Source organism: Adiantum capillus-veneris, chromosome 1 (assembly GCF_014529385.1).
Source record: "Adiantum capillus-veneris isolate H3 chromosome 1, ASM1452938v2, whole genome shotgun sequence".
NCBI lineage: Eukaryota > Viridiplantae > Streptophyta > Polypodiopsida > Polypodiales > Pteridaceae > Adiantum > Adiantum capillus-veneris.
In genome coordinates this window covers 176,800,946-176,825,144 of record NC_140931.1, presented here as the reverse complement: position 1 = coordinate 176,825,144, position 24,199 = coordinate 176,800,946, and the positions used below count along the sequence as shown (strand labels likewise).

The window sequence follows — 24,199 nt, the reverse complement described above, 5'->3', positions numbered from 1 at the left end:
AAGTGTTCAAAGCATCTCCACAATGTTGTCTCTACCCACTCGTAGGCAGACCTGATTTCTCAAAGAGATTCAAGAACTTGTCTCTTGGTTAGCCCACCCAATGTTCAGGCTAGCCTCTTTGCATCGTGCATGCTACGAAGAGGAAGAGGTTTCACAATGGCTTCATCATCATTGATTGAAGTATATACTTCTATGTGAGAGGAGCTTGCACCATTGGTTACAGATGCAAGAGGTACAAGTGTAGTGCAAGTTAGGTCCATTTTACTGCAAATAGATACACATGGAAGAAAGAGGGAAAAAAAAAACATATTTATTAAGAAACCATTCTCTATCGTCTTTATATATATATATATATATATATATAGATAGATATATAGATAGATAGATAGATAGATAGATAGATAGATAGAGAGAGAGAGAGAGAGAGAGAGAGAGAGAGAGAGAGAGAGAGAGAGAGAGAGAGAGAGAGAGAGATTTTTCTTTTGCTCCTTGCAAGGGAGTGTTAATGAAAAACATATCAATTGGAGTTACATTGAATTAGCTCAACATTTTCTCTCTCCTTATTTTCCCGATCTCAACTATTGTGACTGAAGTTTATCAACTTGCATGCATAGGAGACAATGAAAATCAGTGTGGACCTCTCTAGTAATCACTTTTAGGTGCTCGCCAATCTCTTCAATTGGGAAACCCTATGATAGCAGCAAGGGGCTCTCTATTCAAAAGGGGGCTCATGTCTGTTATTACTATATTCAATCTCTATATATGGAGTCTACTCTCTCCTTCTCCCCACTATAGGAAAAACTCAAAATAATGAGAGAGAGAGAGAGAGAGAGAGAGAGAGAGAGAGAGAGAGAGAGAGAGAGAGAGAGAGAGAGAGAGAGCATCACCTCTATATTTAACACTAAGAGGTCGTCGAGTCATTATCTCAGACATGTTATCAAAAAGTAGGAAAATGTGTTGGTTTATTGGTTGAAGTTTATCAACTTGCATGCATATGAGACAATGAGAATTGTGTGGCCCTCTCTAGTAATCACTCTCAAGCTCTCGCCAATCTCTTCAATTGGGAGACCCTATTATTGGCAACAAAGGGATTCTATTCAAAAGGGGGCTCATGTATATTATTACTACTCTCTATATATGGTTCCTTGGTCTTTGCACACACACACACACACACACACAGAGAGAGAGAGAGAGAGAGAGAGAGAGAGAGAGAGAGAGAGAGAGAGAGAGAGAATGTTACAAATGACCTATCAACCACTTACTTCACCTACAATAAGTCTTAATTCCATTAGAGATATACCAAGAGCCACTACACAATGGTCATAAGGTATAGCTCTAAAACAAAGAGTGTATATTTACCTTTTCAAAGAGTTCATGTAAGTAAATGATTTGCATAGGGTTAAAGATGGTTGAGATATGAACATGATTTTTTCATAGTGTATTCTCTAATACGGCACTCGAAGATCAAGCTAACATCACTTGTAGCATCTACCACATCGTTTGTTTAATAATGCAAAGGTAAAAAATTATCTCAAGATCGGAAGGTTATGTATGACCCTTGCAGGAGAGAGAGAGAGAGAGAGAGAGAGAGAGAGAGAGAGAGAGAGAGAGAGAGAGAGAAGGAGAGAGAGAGAGAGAGAGAGAGAGAGAGAGAGAGAGAGAGAACCATGATGTAGTGCATCTATAGAAGATAAAAGCCATGCACGACATCCAGCATGTCGCGAGTTCATGTCCCACTCGAGGCTCACGTAGCTCCCCCGCGCCACCTCCTCACCTCGTGGTTGGTCCCCCGCTCACTGCCTTCATGTTTCCACTTCATACGCCACATGGCAAGTTCGAAGCTCTCCTCCTTTATAATAGAGTAGTATAGATGATAGACTAGTATAGAATGTCCACGTGAGTTTAGATTCACATTGTTTTTGTTTTAGAATCCCAACGGTTTCGAATGGCAACCTAAAACTACAAAAGAAATCTAACAATTGTAATGCTAGTGAGATGCAAAGAATTGTCAACCAACTCCTTGCTTGTTTTACTTATAATTCCCTCTACCTCGTTAAATACTAAATCTACTCATGCTAATGTGATGACCGAGCTATCAAAGTCGGAGAAGCCCAATTTGAGTTTGCTAGGATGATAGTCTTCTAGGCGAGATGACATTTGGCCAAGCGTGTCCTCATACAGGTAAATGGGATGACCTACATGCTTGTAGGCCAAGGCAAATATTGGGTATGTCAATAGGTTTGGCATGCAGGGCACCACATCACGCTTGTTACCATGTGCTAGCTCAGGCTGTTATCCATCACCACTTGCTTCTCAAGTCCAACCTGAATGCGGTGTTTCCCATGCGAGGTGAGTTGATGGTGAGCGCCCTATGGTGGCACCCAGAAAGGCCACTTGTCAGCACCACTTGGCACATAGTGTGGCTAGAGCGCCGCCCCGGATGTGACCCACACACATCACATAGCACACATTGTGGGTCTGCATGCCCATATTTCATAGGACTAGACACATATCTTGAGAGGGGATGATGTTGTCCCATCGCATCCTTGAGAGCCAGCTGGAAGCCCTGGTGTGCTCAGATGGCATTGGGTGACATGTAGATGGCCTTATCATTGGAATTGTCTTAGCAAGGGCCTTGCCGGTCGCTGACAAGCGCAAGGCTGCTGCTCCTCTAGCTTCAATCTTACACACGGACTCTTGCACCAAGTTGAAAATTTCTAATTTTGTAGCTTGGGCTCCTCGTTTTGTGCTGCATACTCGCAAGAAGCTGGAAGCAACTAGGCTCGAGTCGGAGTGACTGCGGGGTGCCATATTGTGCTGTCTGAAAATGATGCTCCATCATAGTGGGTAGCATAGACAAACGTAGCAACATAATATCAAACCTTGGTTCTTGACAAATAATTCAAGGTAAAGGACCATAGATTATTGCATAGACTCAACTATAGAAAGTTTGAAAGGAGAAGTCAATGTAATGAACCTTGAACATACGTATCAGACTTAAGCTCTACAAAGAAGACAAGCGTGCTCTTCAGTTACCCCACATGAGAGGGGATGATGTTGTCCCTCCAGATTTTGAGAGCGGATGATGTTGTCCCATCACATCCTTGAGAGCCAGCTGGAAGCCCTGGTGTGCTCAGATGGCAATGGGTGACATGCTTATCATTGGCACTGTCATAGCAAGGGCCTTGCCAGCCGCTCCTCTAGCTTCAATCTTACACACGGACTCTTGCACCCAGTGGAAAGCATTAGCACATGCACAATTCAATTGAGAAAACAGTTCCATCATATCTAAATGAGTATTCCAAACATCCACAACATGATCACCTGATGCTAAATTATGCACACAGCCCACTTCTTGAAAAAAACCAATTTCTTGGCCTTGTTTTCAAGGTCAAACCAATGAGATAACTTATTGGGGTTAAAATTTTAAATGCCTCAAGTTTGACCTTGAAACGCCACGAATGTTCTTTCATTTTGTCGATCGGAAAATTTACACTGCAAGCCAGGGAGGGTGGGCAAATAGGCAAATTCTATTGGCACCTAAACTGTTGTCATGTTATTACCCCAAGGTCTGGGTGAGAAGGCCAAACAGTAATCGTAGGAACAGCCGCAGAGTAGAGCCTTCAGCACCAGATGGGAGTGGATCTTGTCATTGGTCTGTTGGGTGTTGTCGTTCTTGCACACGCCGCCTTCGCCACTGTCCAATGTAAGCTAATTGTATATTTTCTTTTTCTGTTCTGGTGCTAATATGACGGTCGTGGGGTCTACTGAAGCTACGCGCAGTGAGGTCAACTCCTTTTCACCATTTTGATAAAAAAGATCTTCCTGTTCTACTCTCACGAGGAGGAAGTCATTGCAAAAGAAGAGTCTATGGGGCCTATGTGAGTTCTCAGATAAATTTAGGGGATGTTGACAGAGAGATTTGGTTAGTGCACACTTAGTGTCATTGCAGGCAATACAGAAAGTACTAGATCTGCCAAAATACGCATTTTACTCTGAATGTGCTTTTTGTCTGATTATCGGTTTATCCTTTTGCCATCTTTCAAGCATAGTTTTTTCCATATGTTTCCATACGTCAAACACATATGGGTATGGAAGGATGATTGGAGTATGTTTCAACCCTTGAATTTGAAACATACATGGCTCTAATTTTATTTGTAAAAAACCCAAACGATTACACATGGTAAGCACACTCATAGCACCATAGAAATATAGAACTTTTCATATCTTACTTTGGTCTTCAAACTACAATGAATTTCTATTATCATTACCCCCATCAACCTCATTACCTTGATTTTTTGGATTATTTTGGCCAGGTTTGATATCATTTTTCATACGCGTATGAAAACAGTTTTCCATATCGGTATGGTTCAACTAACCATGCAACTATGCCTTCAAGCCTCTCACCGTGTTCCCTTTGCACGTGTCCACAAGTGTCAAATCTATTTTTTCTTCTCTTACAACATCATTGTTCTCATGAGTTATGTCTACTTGTGAGGGTAGTCTAGCAGAGGCAATCCATAGCTCTATTGTGTGCATATGGAGCTCTTTAAGAAGAAGTATGAGTCTTGGTTGCAAATGAGTCATCCTAAGTGTGAGCTGTCCCTATACCGTCTTGTGTCTCTATCATGTAATGAAATGCAGAAGTTCCCATCCGATGCGTATCAAGGGCTTATATTTACTTAGGTATAGTGAACATGTAGATTTTACATTATGAAGTTTTTGTCCAAGTTGTGACCAATTGAGGTCGCGTGTATTGTTTTTAATGTCTCAATTTCCGTGTCATGGCTTGTATAGCAAGACGGAAGTGGAACTGAATTTTAGTACTAAAGACATAGAAAATCTCTTTGAAGATAGGAGAAAGGGAGAGAGGAGAGAATTGACACAAGACTAGGATCAGATGATGTATTGTTCTCCCCCCACCCCCCAAAAAAGAATATCTTCATTACCGAGGAAAGAGAGAATACAAGCACATGAACCGGATGGTGGGGCCCTGAGGCCCATGCTTCATTTTAATCTTGATCTTGATGGTACTTGGTTTCTTTCTAAACTGTATCACAAGAGCAAAAGCTCTCCACTCCAAAGACTCTTATCTACATCGGAGTGTGTGGCAACCCTTCGAACTCTCCTGGATTCCGTATTGGATTCCCTTAGCAAAGCTTGGAGTCTTCTATTGCTACTTTCTCACATCAAAGAGAGGACTTGCAAGCTTAGCAAGCAGTGAAGCAAAACTTATAAGATAACATCACCTGTCTTGGATTGTTGATGGAGAAGTGGTTCGATGGAGAATCTTTGTGTAATCTTAAACTAGGTCATGATGTAACACCAACAGAGCTTCTCTTCTAGAGCTGGGGGGCCTTGTCACAAATTTGTGACGTGGCATGGCCTAACTTGAAGATTTTGGTTGAGAGGACCAAAAGGGGGTTTAGGGTTAAAAGCCTAACCCTACCCAACGTACAGAACCAGGCCAAGGGGCCCAGGCCCTTTTAAAAATAAAGCAAGGACCCAAACTTACAAAAGGCTACTGTTGTGGCACTGTTGTATGGATGGCCCGCGCTTTACGAGATTGATGACGTGACACTGTACGGACGCTCGTGTTTTGTCCCCTAAGCTCTAGGACGCCACATTTTGGGGTTACTACTTTTGGACGCCAAAGCGTTTCATACCAGGTGCTTTTGGGCGAAAGGCCAATGTAAAACGTTTATAAGCAGAGCCATGGCCTCTCTTCCCGACAGATTTGTTAAAGTTTAGGCATTTCAAGTGAATTGCCCAGTGTGAATCCAATATTTATTTTGGCTTTTAGGGATTTATTTCACTTATTTGTCAAAGTCTGGGTAGGGCAATTTACTGAGGTTTCTATATAAGAAACCCTCAGCCCCCATTGTATTATTATCTATTATCTCATTGCCTTGGTTGATTGGTTCAGTGCATCTCTCTCTCTCTCTCTCTCTCTCTCTCTCTCTCTCTCCCGCGTGCTTTCTCACCTTGGTCTACACGCTTCCGCAACGCCGACTCTGACATGATATCAGAGCAGTTGGGCGAGTGAAGGACCTCGGCGGAGCAAGGCGACCCGGAGGAGAAGAAGAAGAAACCCTTTGCTGCCATTACCCTAAAAACGCAGCCTTGCTGCCCTGCACAGAGAGAGAAGCTCTCAGTAGCATAAAAGAGAAGGATCGAGCAGTGAGTCTGCGTAGGCGAAAAGAGAAATCGCACGCCAGCGTGGAGTCTTCGTGTGTATGCACAAGCGGGCACACGCCCAGATTCTTTTCTCTTCCCCTTCCACGCGTCATTTGCTTTTTTCCGTGGCGTTCGATTGCTTCAAACACTAGAGTTTTCTTACGCTGGTCTCTTTCTTGCGTTGGTTTTTTTTCAACGTTACGAGATGGGTTGTCTTTTATTTTATTAAATGACTAGGTCCTTTTAAATGTGGACACCTTGATTTTTTTAAAAGGTTAGTGTGAAACCTATTGGTTCATAAAAACCACTTACAGAGAGAGTTTTTTTGCAAAGAATTTACTTTAAAGCTCTTTGTTTCTCTCCCGAGCCTTCCCTCTCTCATTTGCTCGCGTTCCTGTCATCATTTGCTTGCCTTCGGGCGCTCACGCCGTCGCGTGCAGCTCCATAGAGTTAACTTTTTGCGATCAAACAGTGCAAAAAAAGCCCGTTCTCGCAATTTTCAAATTTTCACGCATTTCGCCATGGAGTCCTCCGTCTCGGATGCGCAGCGTGACGACGCACCAGTTAACATTCAAATTCTGTTTACGCATGCTCAGTACACATGGATCACATGCACTTTCCAGAGCCTTGATCAGCGAATCTCCGCTTTGGAAAACGTGAACGTTCAGACGAACATTCACTTGGCCTCTCTCGAAGGGGCCGACACGACAACTGCGCGTATCTCCGAGGGCGAAACCCATTTGCAACAGTTGCAGATGCAGGTTATTGTTTTGGGCGTTCACAGGGTGGTCCTATTGCCACGATTTCGTACAAAACCACAAATCTCAGGAGAAGAGAAGGAATGTATGGAATTGGCCATAAACAATTGGCTTCACTAGTGGACTACGTATTTCGACCTCTATGCGAGCATGATGAATGGAGGATTCAGACGATTTCTCTTTATTTGCACAGCAAGGCGCTTCCCTGGTGGCGTGATATGAGCGAGAAGCCTACGACGTGGGCTGACTTTTATGTGAAATTCAAGAAGGATTTCGCCAAAATGGATCCTTTGAAAGCTTACACCAAATTGCAGAGTCTTTCGATGAAAGCCGTGTCTTTTGATAAGTACACAACAGCTTTCAAAGAAGCGCTCACTTTCTGTGGATTCTATGCACATTGTGCATATGTACTTGCTGGGATTACATGAAGATTACCGTTGGGCCTTAATCAAGGATAAAGCCCCGATTGACGTCGAGGATGCTGTGGCAAAGGCTAGGACGTTCCATTTGATAAATGGAGCGAATTATGAGAAGAAAAGAACTTCAGATCACCAATTTGGTGCGGGCGCTTCGAGGAAGCAACCTCGATTCCAACAAAAGTCCAAATCACCGCCAAGACCTTCTCAGGAGAAGAAGAAAGCCAAAAATGCTTCAGCTGCTGATACAGTGAAGAAGGGGGCTTGCTTAGGATGTGGCTAGAGAGGTCACCAAAATCAAGGATTGCCTGAAAAAGAAGACCAAGAAACCGCAAGGTTGTCCTTCGGTTCAAATTCACGAGATCTTAGGTAACTCTGATGTTATTCAAGTTGAAATCCAGCTCTAATTGTACTTTTAGCACCAAAGTGTTTGATAAGCACGATCTTCTCCGTTTCCGCGAGAAGATCAATGGTCACGACGTGACCGTACTTATTGATAATGAAAGCTCACACAATTTTGTGGATGTAAAATTGATGCAGAAAGTGAGCCTGCAGGTGCAGGATAGTGACCACGAGTATTGCGTGAAGATGGCTCTTGGCGAGGATATATATGTATGGAATCAGATGGTCCCAGATTTGTCGCTCGAGCTAGTTGATTACAAAGAGAACTTGGATTTCCACATCATGCGCCTGGATAGAGCAAATGTTATTTTAGGAATTCCATGGTTTTATGATAAACAAGACTCATTGTATATAGACTATGTACATCACTCTCTTGTTTTTGTTAAGTAGGACATGCCTCATGTATAGGTCCATAGTTCTCATGCTAAGCTTTGGAAAAAGCCGCTGCTTTCCCTTTTTCTTTCTTAAGCGTGCCTTCTCAAAACGTAAGAGCACCGAATCATCTTCCTTTAATTTCAAATCGTGACAATGTCGATCTGCAGCCTTCTTGTGTCTTTCCTGAGATTTCGCTAAAGCCTCTCGGACCTTGGCAAAAGCATTGTCGAAATTCCTCGTGTACTGGTTGTCACAAAACGGGAGCGTACACGAGCACTTAGAAATCTGAAAAATAAAATACTTTGCAAATGTGAGAGAAGGGAGAAGATTGACACAGTATTGGGGACCAGAAGATGGGCTGGTCCCCCCCCCCCCCGTCAAGAGTATTCTTTATTCAGGGAGAATTCATATACAAGCACAAGAACCCGAGGAAACCCCTCCGTTCTGTAATCGTAGACCCGAAGGTCGTGCTTTCTCGTAAAGGGCTTGGGCACAAGGCCGTTCTTTCCCGTAAGGGACTTAGGCATGAAGCCGTACTTTCCCGTATGGGACTTAGGCGTGAAGCCGTACTTCCCGTGAGGGGCTTTCCCGTAAGAAGGGAAATTCCTGCAAAACAAACCACACAAAGCAACAACTCTCAATGCGTATCAACACATTATACCTGTCGCTCCTTGCTTGGAAAAGCGACCTCTGTACTCAGTCGTCACACGAACACTTGCAAATTTCCGTCGCCAGCACTTGCTCCAGAATCCTCAGCGCTAACTCCTTCTACTGCTCCTGGCGTGTGTCCAAAACTGGAACGCTTGCTGCCTTTTTATAGGCCCGGGCACCCGGCGGAAATAGGGCACAAAAAGTAGAAGCTCTGGCGCTTCTAGAGAGAGGAGAGAGAGCTCGCTATTTTCAGCCCTGCGTAGCTTATTAGTGCTGGGTTTTTAACGCAGGCTTTTTAAAAAAAAAGAGCCTTGCTTTATTTTATTATAAGAGGGATGGCCACTTAAAAGTGACCGGCCACTTTATAAAATAAAGTGTGAACCTGTTCAAACTTTAAAAACTCACTCAGTTAGTGAAAACAATGCTACACGAACACATTCCATGCGTCCCCGGGTGCAGAACACGAGCACAGATGCAATGCAGACACAGACTCCTCGCGGGAAAGCATCTGCCCTCTCGCGAATGTTCCTGCTTTTCGTAAAAAGCTTCATTGAACCCATCTTTATTCTTGTGCTTGCGTTCTTACGCGTATTTTATTACTCAGTTCGGATTTCCTCCTTAGCCTACGGAATGCCCCCTTTCTGATGCACTCGTCACCCATCCTGTGACGTATCAGGGGCACTCGTAACCCGGCCCTTTCCACCGAACTTACGGAAACTCCTTCGCGATGTTTACCGTCACCCATCAAATGACACATCAGAGTTGTCCATTCTTGATGGCACTTCCTGTAGCTACAATCTTTTAACAGTTCTTAGTGTACACAATAAAATATCCTAGAAAAAGAGATTAATCATTAAATTTTTTTAGAAAATAGTCCAATTAGCAACACTGTTCGGCTAAAAAAATCTTATCTTTCGTGCTAAGGAAGGGTGGAACCTTCGTAGCACCTTCAACAATCTCAAATGGTGCCTTCCCCGTCGAAGAGTGGATCGTGTTATTGTAGGCAAATTCCACCAAGGGCAATTTTTTTCCCCATTGAGTCTTTTGATCATAAATGTAAGACTTCAATAAATCCAGTACGACTGAATTAGCAATCTCAGATTGTCGATCTGTTTGCGGGTGGAAAGATGACGAGAACAGCAACCGTGTGTCAATGTTCTCCCAAGTAGCCTTCCAAAACAAACTCGTGAATTGGGGATCTCTGTCAGAAACTATTGTCTTAGGCATGCCACGCGATTTAAATATCTGGGCAATGAACAGTCTCGCTAAATGATCCGCCTTGACTGTTTTCTTCACTGGAATGACATGAGCTTGCTTGCTAAATCTGTCAATAACAGTCTAGATACCATCGTGCCCACTCTGTGTCTTAGAGAGATCAAAAATGAAATCCATAGCAATACTTTCCGAGGGGCAGGTGGGAATGGGTAAAGGCTGTAACAATCCTTGTGCTTTATGCTTGTCAAACTTGACCTTCTGGCATACCAAGCAACTGCGTACAAAGTCATCCACATTATTCTTGAGTCTCGTCCAAAAGAAGTTAGGCTCCACACCTTTCAAGGTGGTGTCAATGCCGCGGTGACCCGTAAATGGTGGACAATGGCATTCAGTTAGAACCTTTTCCCTCAATGGCAGTGTAACGCACAACATCGTTTCCTTCATCAAGTAGCCATCCCCGTATGGAATATCCCGCTACTACCTCCTTATTCTGTATTTGTGTGAATACATCCAAAAAATCTGGATCTGTGGCGTACTGATCGACCATGTCCTTGAAGCTTCTATGATGAATCGCCCAAATAGCCAAGATTAACGGCTTTCGGGACAATGCATCTGCCACCAAGTTCTTCTGTCCCTGTACATGGACAATCTGGAAGTGAAACTATGAAAGATGTTAGCCCACCGCATCTGCTTTTTCGAAAGTTGCTTTTGTGACAAGAAGTAGCGTAAACTCGGATGATCAGTGAAGACCGTAAAATCGGCTCCGTACAACAGACTTGGACACTCCAAGTCAAGAATCAATCGCGACAGCACCAAATAACCACTTCAAAACAATTCACAGATCACAATAGATTTGCACTGGCCCGGCGGAGTTCCGTGCCTAGAGATATTGGCCCCAAAGACCGGCGTGCCTTTCGGTATTTCTTTATGCATTAATTAATCATCCATGTATAAGAGAGCGGTTAGGGTTTCACTCTCAGACTCTGCGCCCAGATGCTCTGAGAAGTGAGCCCTAAACCACTAATAAAAAGGTTACAAGGGATGCCCAAAAGCAGAGCCCGAAAAGCTTAAAATCAAAAGCAGTCTCTCTCTCTATCTCAAGAGAGGGCAAAATAAAGCAATTTAACTCTCTCTCCCTCTCCAAATCTTTTGCGTAGCAAAAAGCCTGCTAAAATGCGTCGCTAGCTGCTTTTCCCAAGCTTTCGTAATTTCCGAAAAAAGTCGTACATTGCTGCCACGTGGCACTGGCGCCAGAAATTAGGGTTTCCAGCCAATTAGGGTTTCAGCCAGTAGTTAGGGTTAGGGTTTCCAAAAATTAGGGTTTGCAGGATTTTTAGGGTTTTTGGTAGCCATGTCATCACTTTGTGACACTCCGAGTAGGTAATGTCTCCACTGAGTAAGAGCATGGATAACCGCCAAAAGCTCTTTCTCATAAATCTGTGCTCTCAATTCCGGCCTTGAAAACAATTGGCTCTCATAGGCAGTGACATGGCCTTCTTGCATTAAGACCGCACCAAGATTATGACCACAAGCATCACAATATACTTCGAATGACTTTTGCAAATCCGGCAAAGTCAAAACTGGTCCCGTATTTAATTTCTCTATCAAAGTTTGAAAGGCTGTCACCTCTGTGGGTCCCTCATGAGAAAGGGACTCCTTTCTGTGTCAGAATGTGCAAACGGGAAGTGACCTTTGTAAATTTTCTAATGAACCGCCAGTAGTAAGAACATAAGTCCAAGAAGCTTCTATTTTCATGAACATTCTTCAAATCGGGCCAATCACGTATAGTGTCAATCTTGGTGGGGTCCATCTGTACTCCTGCTTTGCTGAGACGATGTGTCCCAGAAAGTGTATCTTCGGTAAGAAAAAGTCACTCTTCTTGGCATTGATTACTAACTTGTGATCTCGCAATGCCTGAAAGACCCGTAGCAGATGGTTTCTATGTTCTGCCTCGTCCTTGGAGAAGACTATAATGTCATCAAAGAAAGTGCCAACAAAAGATCTGTACTCTCTGAAAATCCTATCCACCATTCGGTTGAAAGCCGCTGGAGCATTGGTAAGGCCAAAAGGTATCACCAAAAATTCACATAAACCAAAGCTCGTCCGAAAAGCTGTCTTGTAGACATCTCTCGGCGCGATTCGGATCTGATGATATGCGCTTTTGAAATCGATCCTATTAAAACAAGAGGATCCGTGTAATTGGTCAAGAATATCATCGATCCTCGGAATTGGAAATCTGTTCTTGATGGTGATTTTATTGAGAGCTCTATAATCAATGCACATTCTCCAAGATCCGTCTTTCTTTAAAACCAACAACACCGGAGAGCAGTAGGGTGAAGTACTTGGTTGGATAAGACCCTTTTCCAATAGGTCTTTCACTTGGTTCATAATCTCTTCATTCTAGGCTCGGCTCATACGATAAGGTGGCCGGTTCGTCGGAGTGCTTCCAGGTATCAGATCAATAGTATGATCCTCGGGACAAGATGGTGGCAACTCGCCTGGCAGGCCCTCAGAAAAGCAATCGGCATGAGTGTGGAGAAAATCTTGGCGTTCTTTATGAAGTTCCGACATATTCGTTCTGTGTCCATCATTTAACTCTTTCATTGGATTTCATTAATTTGGAAACGGTCGAAGCCGATACAATAGGGACATACTCGCCCTTTTCATTTGTCAAAGTCGCTTTCTTCACCCGATAATCGACCATGGCGTTGTTCTTATGGTACCAAGGGACTCCAAGGAGGACGTCACAACCTTCCAAGGGCATTATGTAAAAGTCCTCGTGCCCAAATACCCATGACAATGCAACTGAAGTTTGCCAATGACAAGTGTAATGGCTATGTCCAGTCCAGGTGCCGCTAAAATTGCATTTGTTGGTGGTCCCATCCAATCGGGTGTAATCTCGAGCCACGCTGCCAATTCAGGTGAAATGAAGTTGGCCTTGGCTCCTCCATCAAAGAAAATCAGGGCTTTGATCTTTCACTTTGCCCCAAGCTTGACAAAGTTCTTTACTTTCATCAATCATACTTGGGTCAGTTGCCATGCAATATGGAACCAGTCCTGCTTTTATCTTGCCTTTTCTGCCACGTTCCTCAGCTTCTCTCGAACTTTGTGGCCTGTCTTCATGTTATTCTTGCTGTGCCTTTATAGGGCACTTTGCGGTGACGTGTCCATGTTCCTTGCATCCAAAACACTTCCCTTCTTTGATGTAACTGGCCCTCTCCCTCGAAGAGTGAGCCGGGGTCGTGTATCTTTGTCTTTCTTTTCTTGGGAACTCTTTCTCTTTCAACTTTCTACTTTCATTGTTATAAGTTTGTTGGGTTCTTTGAGCCAAGATCTCATCAGAATTTCCTGAATGTATCGCAAAACCCCATTTCACATGACCCATTAATTCTTGAAATGAATTAAACTTTTGTTCCAAGCAGTAGTCTCGGATCTCTGTAGGAAGTCCGCAACAAAACTGCTCAATCTGTTCCTTAAACGAGACCTTCTTAAACGAAGAGGTTGGTAGAAAAGACTTCCTGAATCTCTCGCAATAAGCGTCCTGAGAATCTCCCTTGGTCATCCGAAGTTGCTTCCAAGCGGTTCGTATAACTCGTTCGTACTCCCGAGTCAGCCAAGAAGAAATATAGAGCCTTTTAAATTTCAACCATTTAACTCGAGCTTCTTGCCTCAGAAGAAGAGTGGACCACCATGTTCGAGCATTTCCCTTGAAGAAAGAGGTAGCCCTCCGAATCTTGGAGTGCTCTGAGTAATACCCTCTAGAGAAAGCTATGTCAAATTGTTGAATGAAGGCCAAAGCCCTCGGAGCATCTTGGAATCCAGAAAAAGAGTCAAACTTAATCGACTGTCAACCTTCTTTGAATGCTTTTACTTTCTTGCTTTTATCTTTGAGGAAGTCATATTGATTGGCTCTGTAAAAATGCTGCTTCTTTGCATAAAACATGTGATTGTTGGAGTCTGAACTATCTGAGGATGACTCCTCTGTAGAATTGTCAGAAACTGGGCGAAGTCTAGGCTTCTTTGTCATTTTCTTGCCCTTTTCGAAGCTTTGCTTTTTGCTTTGCTTTTTGCCTTTTCTGTCTTCTTCGCTCGAGTCAGAAGAGTTGGAAGAACTGTAAGGTGCAACGGAAGTGAATGTTGAACTTTGCTCAAGATGAGTGCTCCGAACTGTGCTCGAGGGTTCCTTTGACTTACGGAAGGGAGAGCCTTCCGTTCCTTTAGTGAGAGAGTGCAAGTGATCACAAACAAAGTGGTAAACACTATGAATGAAGGTGCTGAGACTGAGAGATAGAGACATAAAAATACACCAGAATGTTGTGAAACCCTCCTCCGAAGGCCCCACTCTCTATGACGAGAGCGATCTACTATTGATTGCACAAATCTCTACAATGCAATGGACTTGCCGACGATGTCAACAACGATGAGGACGACGATGAGACGGGCTGAAATCTGAAAACGCTAATGGCTGAAATCTGCAAATCTTTATCTGTTGAATTCTAACTCTATGTCGATGACGACGGCGATGGTGCATCTGACCGTGCGGCGAGGATCTGCTGCAGGAAGGTGATATTTGCGAGGTTTGGGACTTCTACTACGGTGTCTTGCTGCTGAAAACTGAAAACGCTGCTGCTAATCTGGGTTCTATTGCGATGAATCTGCAAAACTCTGGGCTGTTGTGCTGCTCCAAAACGCTAGGGCTGAATTGGGGTCAATCTGCAAAAACGCTAGTGATCTACTTGGTTGTGCTAACGCCATGCTGCTGCAAATGCAAAACGCTGGGCTGTTGTGCTGCTCCAAAACGCTAGGGCTGAATTGGGGTCAATCTGCAAAAACGCTAGTGATCTACTTGGTTGTGCTAACGCCAGGCTGCTGCAAATGCAAAACGCTAGGAGATCTGCAAAGTTGAAGAAAACTGAAACCGGCCTGTTCAATCCGAAAAGGGCGGTAGACTTTACTTTAAACCTTGATTTAGCTTTCACCCATTATTAGTCGTCTATTTTACCTGTACTTTCAAGACACAACAAAGGGGAGAGGGATACAGGCTGCTAGATTGCACCTGTATGAGTAGACAAACACCAGATTGGCCCCTAACTTAGGCGCCCCTTTCGGTATTTCTTTATTGTTCAAAAGAGGGAATAAACGCTGTGGTTCCCTACAAGCTGCCCCGCACAAACTCGGCTGAATTTCCATTGTTCCAGCCCGATTTCGGCAGCATAACTGTACTAGAACCCTTCACGGTCAGTATTCCCACGCATTGACTGACTTTCCCGACGCCTACGGGCACTTTGCAAAACCTGGCGAGAATCTGCAGCACGCTGAATTCTCTGTTTTCAGCCCTGAAAATGCGCCAGATCACCTGTACAGCGGTCCCCTTGCGTCCCCGAACCTCCTGGGGGTATTAGGGTCCGTTTAGGGCCAAAACCCTAAACCTGCAAAAATACACAGCAGGCTGTAATTCACTGTTTCGGGCTCCGTTCCGCGTGCCGGTCGCATCCCTAGCAAGTCCTCGAGCTCCCGCACCTGTAGGGCTACTTGCCCTTTGAATCGGACGAGATTTCTGGCGTGAAACCTCTCCGAATTCACCTGTACCTGCGGGGGGATTAGCCGCTAGCTAATCCAGTACCTGTGCAAGAGGCTCTTGCCTCGGCAATCGCGCATGAACCCACACAACTGTACATTGGTCAAATGAAAAGCCCACTAGAGGGGCATAACATACTGCCAAAGGGGAGAGAGAGGGCAGTGCGTAGCGTGCAGGGCATCACTCCTGGCACCGCACTGTGCATAAGAGGGAAAGCAAGCACTCCATAGCTCTTAACCTGTGACAGAGACTTGCAAAATGAGCCTCCCAGCTATAAATCACGTTTTTGCCTTCTCTATAAGTAGTAAACTGGCCTCAGAGTGCCAAGTGTCACTCATTTGTGCATTTTCCCGCTTTAGACCCTCGGGTCTAAAAATATCTCACCTGCAGCCTCTGTTGACTTGGCCACAGAGTAACAAAATGATCCCCATGTCAAACTGCACGTAATGACGCGAAGACATTTTCAGGTCCCAAAATAGCAGTTCCCTAAATTTTAGGAGATGCTGCCATTATATCTTTCTAGGTCATCCGACCCTCTTTGTACACTGTGGCCACATCCAAAACTGAAATGTAGCCTCTGTAGCAAAGGATTCCACTTTGGCTAGTCAATGACCCCACTTGGCTAACCATAGTCCTTGTCCAACCTTAGTGCTCTCTTGCCCTCAGGCCCGGACTCCCTCTGGACAGTTCCACACTAGCTATGCAATGCAGGGCAGTTAGATTTCCCGAGGGGTGTTTCCAAAAAGTGAAAGTAAATAGATAATAAGAAAGAAATCAACAAAAAGGATAGATAGTAGTCACACGCTGGTGACATACCCCCCTCTTGAAATCTCAAACGTCCTCGTTTGCATCTATGTCGTCCATGCTTACTGTCAACACTGATGTATTCAACACCTGTCGACACATATACGACACATACATGCTCATTGTCAACCCTGGTGTATTCAACACCTCGTCGACTCATGTATTGCCTGCGTGTGAACCCTGTCCCAATGACATAGTGGTAGCTTCGCACTCTGCCATTGCTTTGAGTCACGAACTTTCCAATGACAAAATGGTAGCTGCACATTTTGCCACTGTCTTATAGTACACGTTGGATCCCGTAACACTTTCGAGCATACCCAAACCGACAGTTTAAGAATGCAGTTACACATGTACTCTTCAATAGAAGCAATCACTGTATCCTTGACAAACTGACAAGAAATACTCACTTCTATAGCACTAATCAAACTTTTGGACATTCCATAAGAGCAATTGCCAAACTGACAATCTGGACAGCTCTAACATTCATGTAACAGGTATTTGATTTGAGCTCACTTTAAATACCATGTACATCATTTGTTTCAGAAGCCATTGTCACACTGACAATCCATGTAGCTTTGAAACTCAAGGGGTCAAGGTAGGTTGCAAATCGAAGGCTTCCAGGTAAAGTGATAACACAGTTGGTGACTCTGCAAGTTCACCTTCTTCCATCCACTTAGCATCCATTGGTGGATAGTTTCTGAACTTTACCAAGTAACGCCTAGCAACCTTGCCTTTCACTTTCCTTTCTTTGTGTGCCAAAATCTGTTCAGGGACCAAGATCTCGTCAAGTTCCTCGACTTCCGGCTGATCTTCAGCTGGAATAGCTTCTGGCACATCACCCACATAGGGTCTGAGAAGACTCACATGAAACGCATTGTGAATCTTCCAACTGTCAGGCAATTTCAGCCTATATGCAACATCACTGATTATGTCGCACACTTGAAAAGGCCCATAGTAACGCATGCTGAGCTTTGGAAACAGTCTTTCCTTGCCCTTCATCTTCTTTAACCTTGCCTTTTCAAACCGTAGAAGCACCCAATCACCAAGTGAATATACCACTTCACGACGGTGACGATCAGCTGCTTTCTTTTGCTTTGCCTGAGTCCTTTCTAAGGCCACTTTGACCTTCTTGTACATTTCATCCATGTCCTGAACATACTTATCTGCTTCAAATATCTTGTCCTTTGTATGCAGTATGGGAGGAACTTTCTTGCCACCTTCAACTATCTCAAAAGGTGCCTTGCCAGTTGATGAATGCACTGTATTATTGTATGCATACTCCACCAATGGCAAATACTGCTCCCACTTTCCTTTATGCTCTGACACATAGCACTTCAGCAGATCTAGGACAGTAGAATTTGCCTCTTCTGACTGCCCATCTGTTTGAGGATGAAATGACGAAGAGAATTTGAGCGTGGTGCCCATATTCTCAAACAAGCCTCTCCAGAACAAACTTGTCATGCGTGGATCACGGTCGCTAACAATCGACTGTGGCATGCCATGATACTTGAAAATATTGCTCATAAACAAGCGTGCCATCTGATCTGGCTTTATCTTCTTCCTGACAGGAATAAAATGAGCCTGTTTGCTGAATCTGCAAATAATGGTCCAAATACCATCATTTCCTGTCTGCGTTCTTGGAAGATCAAAGATAAAATCCATAGCAATACTTTCCCATGGTTTATCTGGAATAGGTAGGGGTTGCAATAACCCTGGTGCCTTTTGCCTGTCAAACTTGACCTTTTGGCATATTAGGCATTCTCGCACAAAGGCATCCACATCCCTTCTCAATGTAGGCCAATAGAAGAATGTCTCAACCGCTTTCACTGTAGCATCGATACCACGATGCCCTGCATACGGTGGGACATGACTCTCTTCCATAACTTTGTGTCGCAATGGCTTTGTGACACACAATCTGCCATGCATCATCATGGACCCGTCTTTAAGAAGATAGTGTTCATGACGTTGTCCATCCATTAGTTGCTCGAAGACCCTTGCAAAATCTTCATCATTTGCATACTGTTCTCTCATATCATCAAGTTCATGATGATAAGGAATCGACACAGCTGAAATTTGTGGCTTTCTTGACAAGGCATCAGCCACAATGTTCTTCTTGCCTTCGACATGCACAGTCTGAAAATGGAACATGGACAAGATATTTGCCCATCGCATATGCTTCTCAGATAACTTTGTTTGTGTCAAGAAGTATCGCAAGGTCTGATGGTCCGTTTGGACAACGAAATCTGCACCTAGCAGGTAGTGTTTCCAACTTAAGAGCGCATGAATCACAGCCAGTAACTCTTTCTCATAGACCTGCATGGTCATCTCTGGCCCTTGCAAAATTCTGCTCTCATAGGCTACTACCCTGCCATCTTGCATTAGCACTGCACCAATGCTACTACCGCAGGCATCACATTGGACCACAAATGACTTCCTAAGATCTGGCAACACAATGACTGGATCTGAAGTCATCTTTTCCTTTAAGAGATTAAAAGCTGAAATCTCTTTTTGTGTCCATCTAAAGGTGACTGCCTTCTTTTGAAGAGCATGTAAAGGTGAAGCAATCTCAGCGAAATTTCGGATAAACCTTCTGTAATAGGAGCATAGTCCCAAGAAGCTTCGGACATCATGCACCGTCTTCAAATTTGGCCATGACTTGATCGCTTCAACTTTTGCAGGATCCATTCTGACACCGTCCTTTGAGACAATGTGTCCCAGAAAGTGAATCTCTTCCAGAAAAAACTCACTTTTCTTTGCATTGATGAGCAACCTATGACTGCGTAGCTCTTTGAACACAATGGCCAAGTGATGCCTATGCTCCTCTTCATTCTTTGAATAGACTATCATGTCATCAAAGAACGTACCAACAAACTGCTGGTGTGGACGGAAAATTCTGTCCATCATCCTATTAAACGTAGCAGGAGCATTTGTGAGACCAAAGGGCATCACTAAAAATTCGTAAAGGCCAAACGTTGTTCTAAAAGCAGTCTTGTGCACATCCTCTGATCTAATGCGGATCTGATGATACCCACTCTTTAGATCTATCCTGCTAAACATAGCTGCTCCTTCTAATTTGTCCATAATATCATCAATTCTAGGTATAGGAAACCTATTCTTGATGGTATTCTTGTTCAGTGCACGGTAGTCGATGCACATACGCCATGAGCCATCCTTTTTCTGCACCAACAACACTGGAGAACAGAATGGAGATGAACTGGGCTGAATCAGCCCCTTTTCTAACAGCTCCTGTACTTGGCCCATTATCTCTTTCTGCTGAGCCGCACTAACCCTGTACGGAGGCTTGTTTGGTGGGCTAGAGCCTGGCACCAAATCTATCGCATGGTCCTCGGGTCTCTCTGGCGGTAATTGAGACGGTAATGAATCGGAAAAACAGTCACTATACTGTTGTAAAAACATTAACCTTTCTTTATCTAGCACAGATAAATTTGATTCATCACAATCTGACACTTCACGTGCAAAAACCAAGTACGCAGAAAGATGCTTTTTCATTACAGAAGTAATAGCAGAAGCTGATACAGTAGGAATAGACTCCCCTTTAAGCTTTACATCCAGAATGTGAGTCTTTCCCCTGCTCTGTACAGTGATCTTTTTGTTGTAGGCATCCATGATTCCCTGTACACGAAACAACCAAGGAATACCTAACAACACATCACATCCGTCCAGTGGCATGATGTAAAATTCTTCAGCATCTACATAGGACTGGATATGTAGACGCAACTTTCCAATGATGGGTGTCACAGCCTCTGTATGGCCAGGACATGCCAAACCTGCCTCTGCTGTATACCCCATCTCTTCAGGTCTGATTCCCAACTTTGAAGCCAATTCTGGGGAAATAAAGTTGGCTTTGGCACCTGGATCAAAGAAGATAAGCACTGTTTGATCCCTAACCTTTCCCCATGCTCTGCAAAGCTCACTTGCATCTGAATTTGGCTTGTCGCCCATCATATCTGGCACTAGACCAGCCATGGGCTTCTTTCCCTTCCTGTCCTCCTTGTCTTCAGAATCAGCTGGCCTTTTCTTTGTAGGACAGTTGTAAGCAATGTGGCCAGGTTGCTCACATATAAAGCATTTGTTCTCTGTCCTCAGGACCTTCTTTTGCTCTTCTGACTTGCGAGGAAAACGTCTTTTCCATTTCTTTGCTGGTCCTTTTTCTGATTCAGCCGTAGCTTTGTCTTTCCCTGTGTTGGCTGACTCCTGAGTCCCTTTAGGAGCCTCATTGGGAACGTGCTTCTTGGCTGAATTTTTCTTGCCTGATCCTGCCTTGACGCCAGTGTTAAATTCACAATCTTCTCCCTTGAGCAAACCATTGCCAGTGTTTGCTACCTCGATGAGCTGCGTCAAAGTAGTGACTTTTGTCTTCGTGCAGTATTTTCTCAATCCTTTGGGTAGGCCACAACAGTATTTTTCAATCTGTTCTGTCAATGGCACAAACCTATAGGAAGTTACTGGAAGTAGAGCTTTCCAAAACTTCCGATTGTAATCATCCAGATTTCTGCAAGTGGCAGCATTAAGCTGGTGCCATTCTGTCATGACATCTGCTTCGAAATCATCAGATAACCATGCTGCTGCAAAAATCTGCTTGAAGTAAATCCATGTGGACGGAGCTTGCCCTTGAAGCAATAAAGTTGTCCACCATTGTCCCGCATTCCCTGTCAAGAAAGTGGCTGCCTTGCGGACCTTTGAAGCCTCTGTAAAGTTTCCCCCTGCATAGGCCTTATCAAACTGCTGGAGGAATGAAAGAGCCTTCTTCCTGTCATCAAACCCTGTAAAGGTCGTGAATGACACTCCTTTGCCACCTTCTTTGTACGGAGTTGGCCTCTCCAGCGGCGTTAAATTGTCATATGGAAGTGACTGAAACATGGGAACACTATTAGGGTTCATCTGTGTTCCTTGGCCGCTATTAACTTGACCTGGAAATGCCATATTTGGCTGCTGATTTGTAATTCCAGCCATACCAAAATTTGCTTGTGGCATCCCGAATTGTCCCTGAGTGCTTTGAAACCCTGGTAGCATGCCTGTGACACCATACATGGGGTTAGGCATCATCGTTTGAGCACCCCCGAACACTGTTCCTGGCATGTAAAACTGATTTCCAGGTGCATGACCAGCCATGCTCTGAAATACCGATCCACCTCCAAAATAGCCAGGGTGTACTGAAGGTGGTGGGAAGACCTGTTGCATAGCCTGTAGGTTGCTTCCCTGCCCATTAGAACCAGCTATAGGCTGCTGAAAGGTGGCGGGCTGAATTGGTACAGCTTGAAAAACTGGCATCTCAGCCACCTGTTCTTGCACCTTAGGCATACGTTGTGGAGACTGCATGTTCTCCGTCAAGTGTACAGGTGTTTCCATTGACTGTGCGGTATGAATCACCTGTGCTCGAGCCTTAACAGGCTTTTGAATATGATCCAGTGACCCAACTTGCTGAGACGGAACAGGAGGTTGCAGAAAGGCTAAAAACCTCGGATTCTGCATTACTTGTGTAAACATAGCCACAGCAGTAACCAACTGGGTCCTGAATATATCATCATCAGTCTGTGGTGGTCTTGAGGACTCACCCACTTCATGTGTCTGTTGACCCTGTGAAGAGGAAACCTCTTCAGTCACATCATCTGGTCTGTCAGCCATAATTACAATTCCCTGTGTCTGGTCTATGATCCCCTGTGTCTTCAAGCCGAAAACTGACCAAGGCTCACTTCTATGGAAAAAAGTGATTTAATCCCGTCGATGGAACCATGTAACCGGCCTGTTCAATCCGAAAAGGGCGGTAGACTTTACTTTAAACCTTGATTTAGCTTTCACCCATTATTAGTCGTCTATTTTACCTGTACTTTCAAGACACAACAAAGGGGAGAGGGATACAGGCTGCTAGATTGCACCTGTATGAGTAGACAAACACCAGATTGGCCCCTAACTTAGGCGCCCCTTTCGGTATTTCTTTATTGTTCAAAAGAGGGAATAAACGCTGTGGTTCCCTACAAGCTGCCCCGCACAAACTCGGCTGAATTTCCATTGTTCCAGCCCGATTTCGGCAGCATAACTGTACTAGAACCCTTCACGGTCAGTATTCCCACGCATTGACTGACTTTCCCGACGCCTACGGGCACTTTGCAAAACCTGGCGAGAATCTGCAGCACGCTGAATTCTCTGTTTTCAGCCCTGAAAATGCGCCAGATCACCTGTACAGCGGTCCCCTTGCGTCCCCGAACCTCCTGGGGGTATTAGGGTCCGTTTAGGGCCAAAACCCTAAACCTGCAAAAATACACAGCAGGCTGTAATTCACTGTTTCGGGCTCCGTTCCGCGTGCCGGTCGCATCCCTAGCAAGTCCTCGAGCTCCCGCACCTGTAGGGCTACTTGCCCTTTGAATCGGACGAGATTTCTGGCGTGAAACCTCTCCGAATTCACCTGTACCTGCGGGGGGATTAGCCGCTAGCTAATCCAGTACCTGTGCAAGAGGCTCTTGCCTCGGCAATCGCGCATGAACCCACACAACTGTACATTGGTCAAATGAAAAGCCCACTAGAGGGGCATAACATACTGCCAAAGGGGAGAGAGAGGGCAGTGCGTAGCGTGCAGGGCATCACTCCTGGCACCGCACTGTGCATAAGAGGGAAAGCAAGCACTCCATAGCTCTTAACCTGTGACAGAGACTTGCAAAATGAGCCTCCCAGCTATAAATCACGTTTTTGCCTTCTCTATAAGTAGTAAACTGGCCTCAGAGTGCCAAGTGTCACTCATTTGTGCATTTTCCCGCTTTAGACCCTCGGGTCTAAAAATATCTCACCTGCAGCCTCTGTTGACTTGGCCACAGAGTAACAAAATGATCCCCATGTCAAACTGCACGTAATGACGCGAAGACATTTTCAGGTCCCAAAATAGCAGTTCCCTAAATTTTAGGAGATGCTGCCATTATATCTTTCTAGGTCATCCGACCCTCTTTGTACACTGTGGCCACATCCAAAACTGAAATGTAGCCTCTGTAGCAAAGGATTCCACTTTGGCTAGTCAATGACCCCACTTGGCTAACCATAGTCCTTGTCCAACCTTAGTGCTCTCTTGCCCTCAGGCCCGGACTCCCTCTGGACAGTTCCACACTAGCTATGCAATGCAGGGCAGTTAGATTTCCCGAGGGGTGTTTCCAAAAAGTGAAAGTAAATAGATAATAAGAAAGAAATCAACAAAAAGGATAGATAGTAGTCACACGCTGGTGACAAAAACGCTGGCTGTTCTTGGCTGGAAACGCTAAGTCATCCGCCGGGGGGGGGGGGGGTCTTGCTGAGAAGGTGCTTTGCTGGAAATGAGGTCCTTGTTGCCTCTTTTGCCTGGATTTGCTAGCACTAGCTTTTCTTATATAGTGCCTGACTCATATTACCCTACCTAGTTTCCCAACAAAAGTCACTTAAAAATAATAGGTGAAAATTGGCTAAAATAGGGAAAATAGGTCTATGCACTGTAAAAATGCTCCTAATGGGTTCTGATGGTAATCTGATGATCATGCTGTGTGCAACCAGAGGATATGCATCTACTCTAAGTGTCTGGACATGCACGGTCTGCGAACAGACCCACAAAAGTGCGAGAACACTTCCTAAGCTGACTGACTGAATTGAACTGAACTGAACCCTAGTCATGAAGTAGCTTATCCACGTACAAATAGGGTTAGATGTGCACGTGACAACCCCTCCTTTTCAAAGTGAGGTACTGGTACTGAATTGTATGGCGTCGAGGGAGATCGCCAACAGTGTTTGGAATCCTACAAAGGACTCTTCGCCGGCCCACTCTGAAGCGTGGGTCATGCGATACTTGA

The 24,199-nt window shown here is 44.5% G+C and overlaps 1 protein-coding gene across 1 annotated transcript in view; it reads left to right on the top strand.

Moving 5' to 3' along the window:
• Window positions 1–3,510: 3,510 nt before the first annotated feature.
• The window catches only part of LOC147466056 (membrane magnesium transporter-like protein), a 63,556-nt gene continuing 42,867 nt past the window's right edge, over window positions 3,511–24,199 (top strand). The window contains exon 1 of the mRNA XM_086523589.1: window positions 3,511–3,706. Within this exon, the coding sequence (XP_086379715.1) occupies window positions 3,634–3,706 (73 nt within the window). The 5' untranslated portion in view covers window positions 3,511–3,633. The remainder of the gene's footprint in view (window positions 3,707–24,199) is intronic.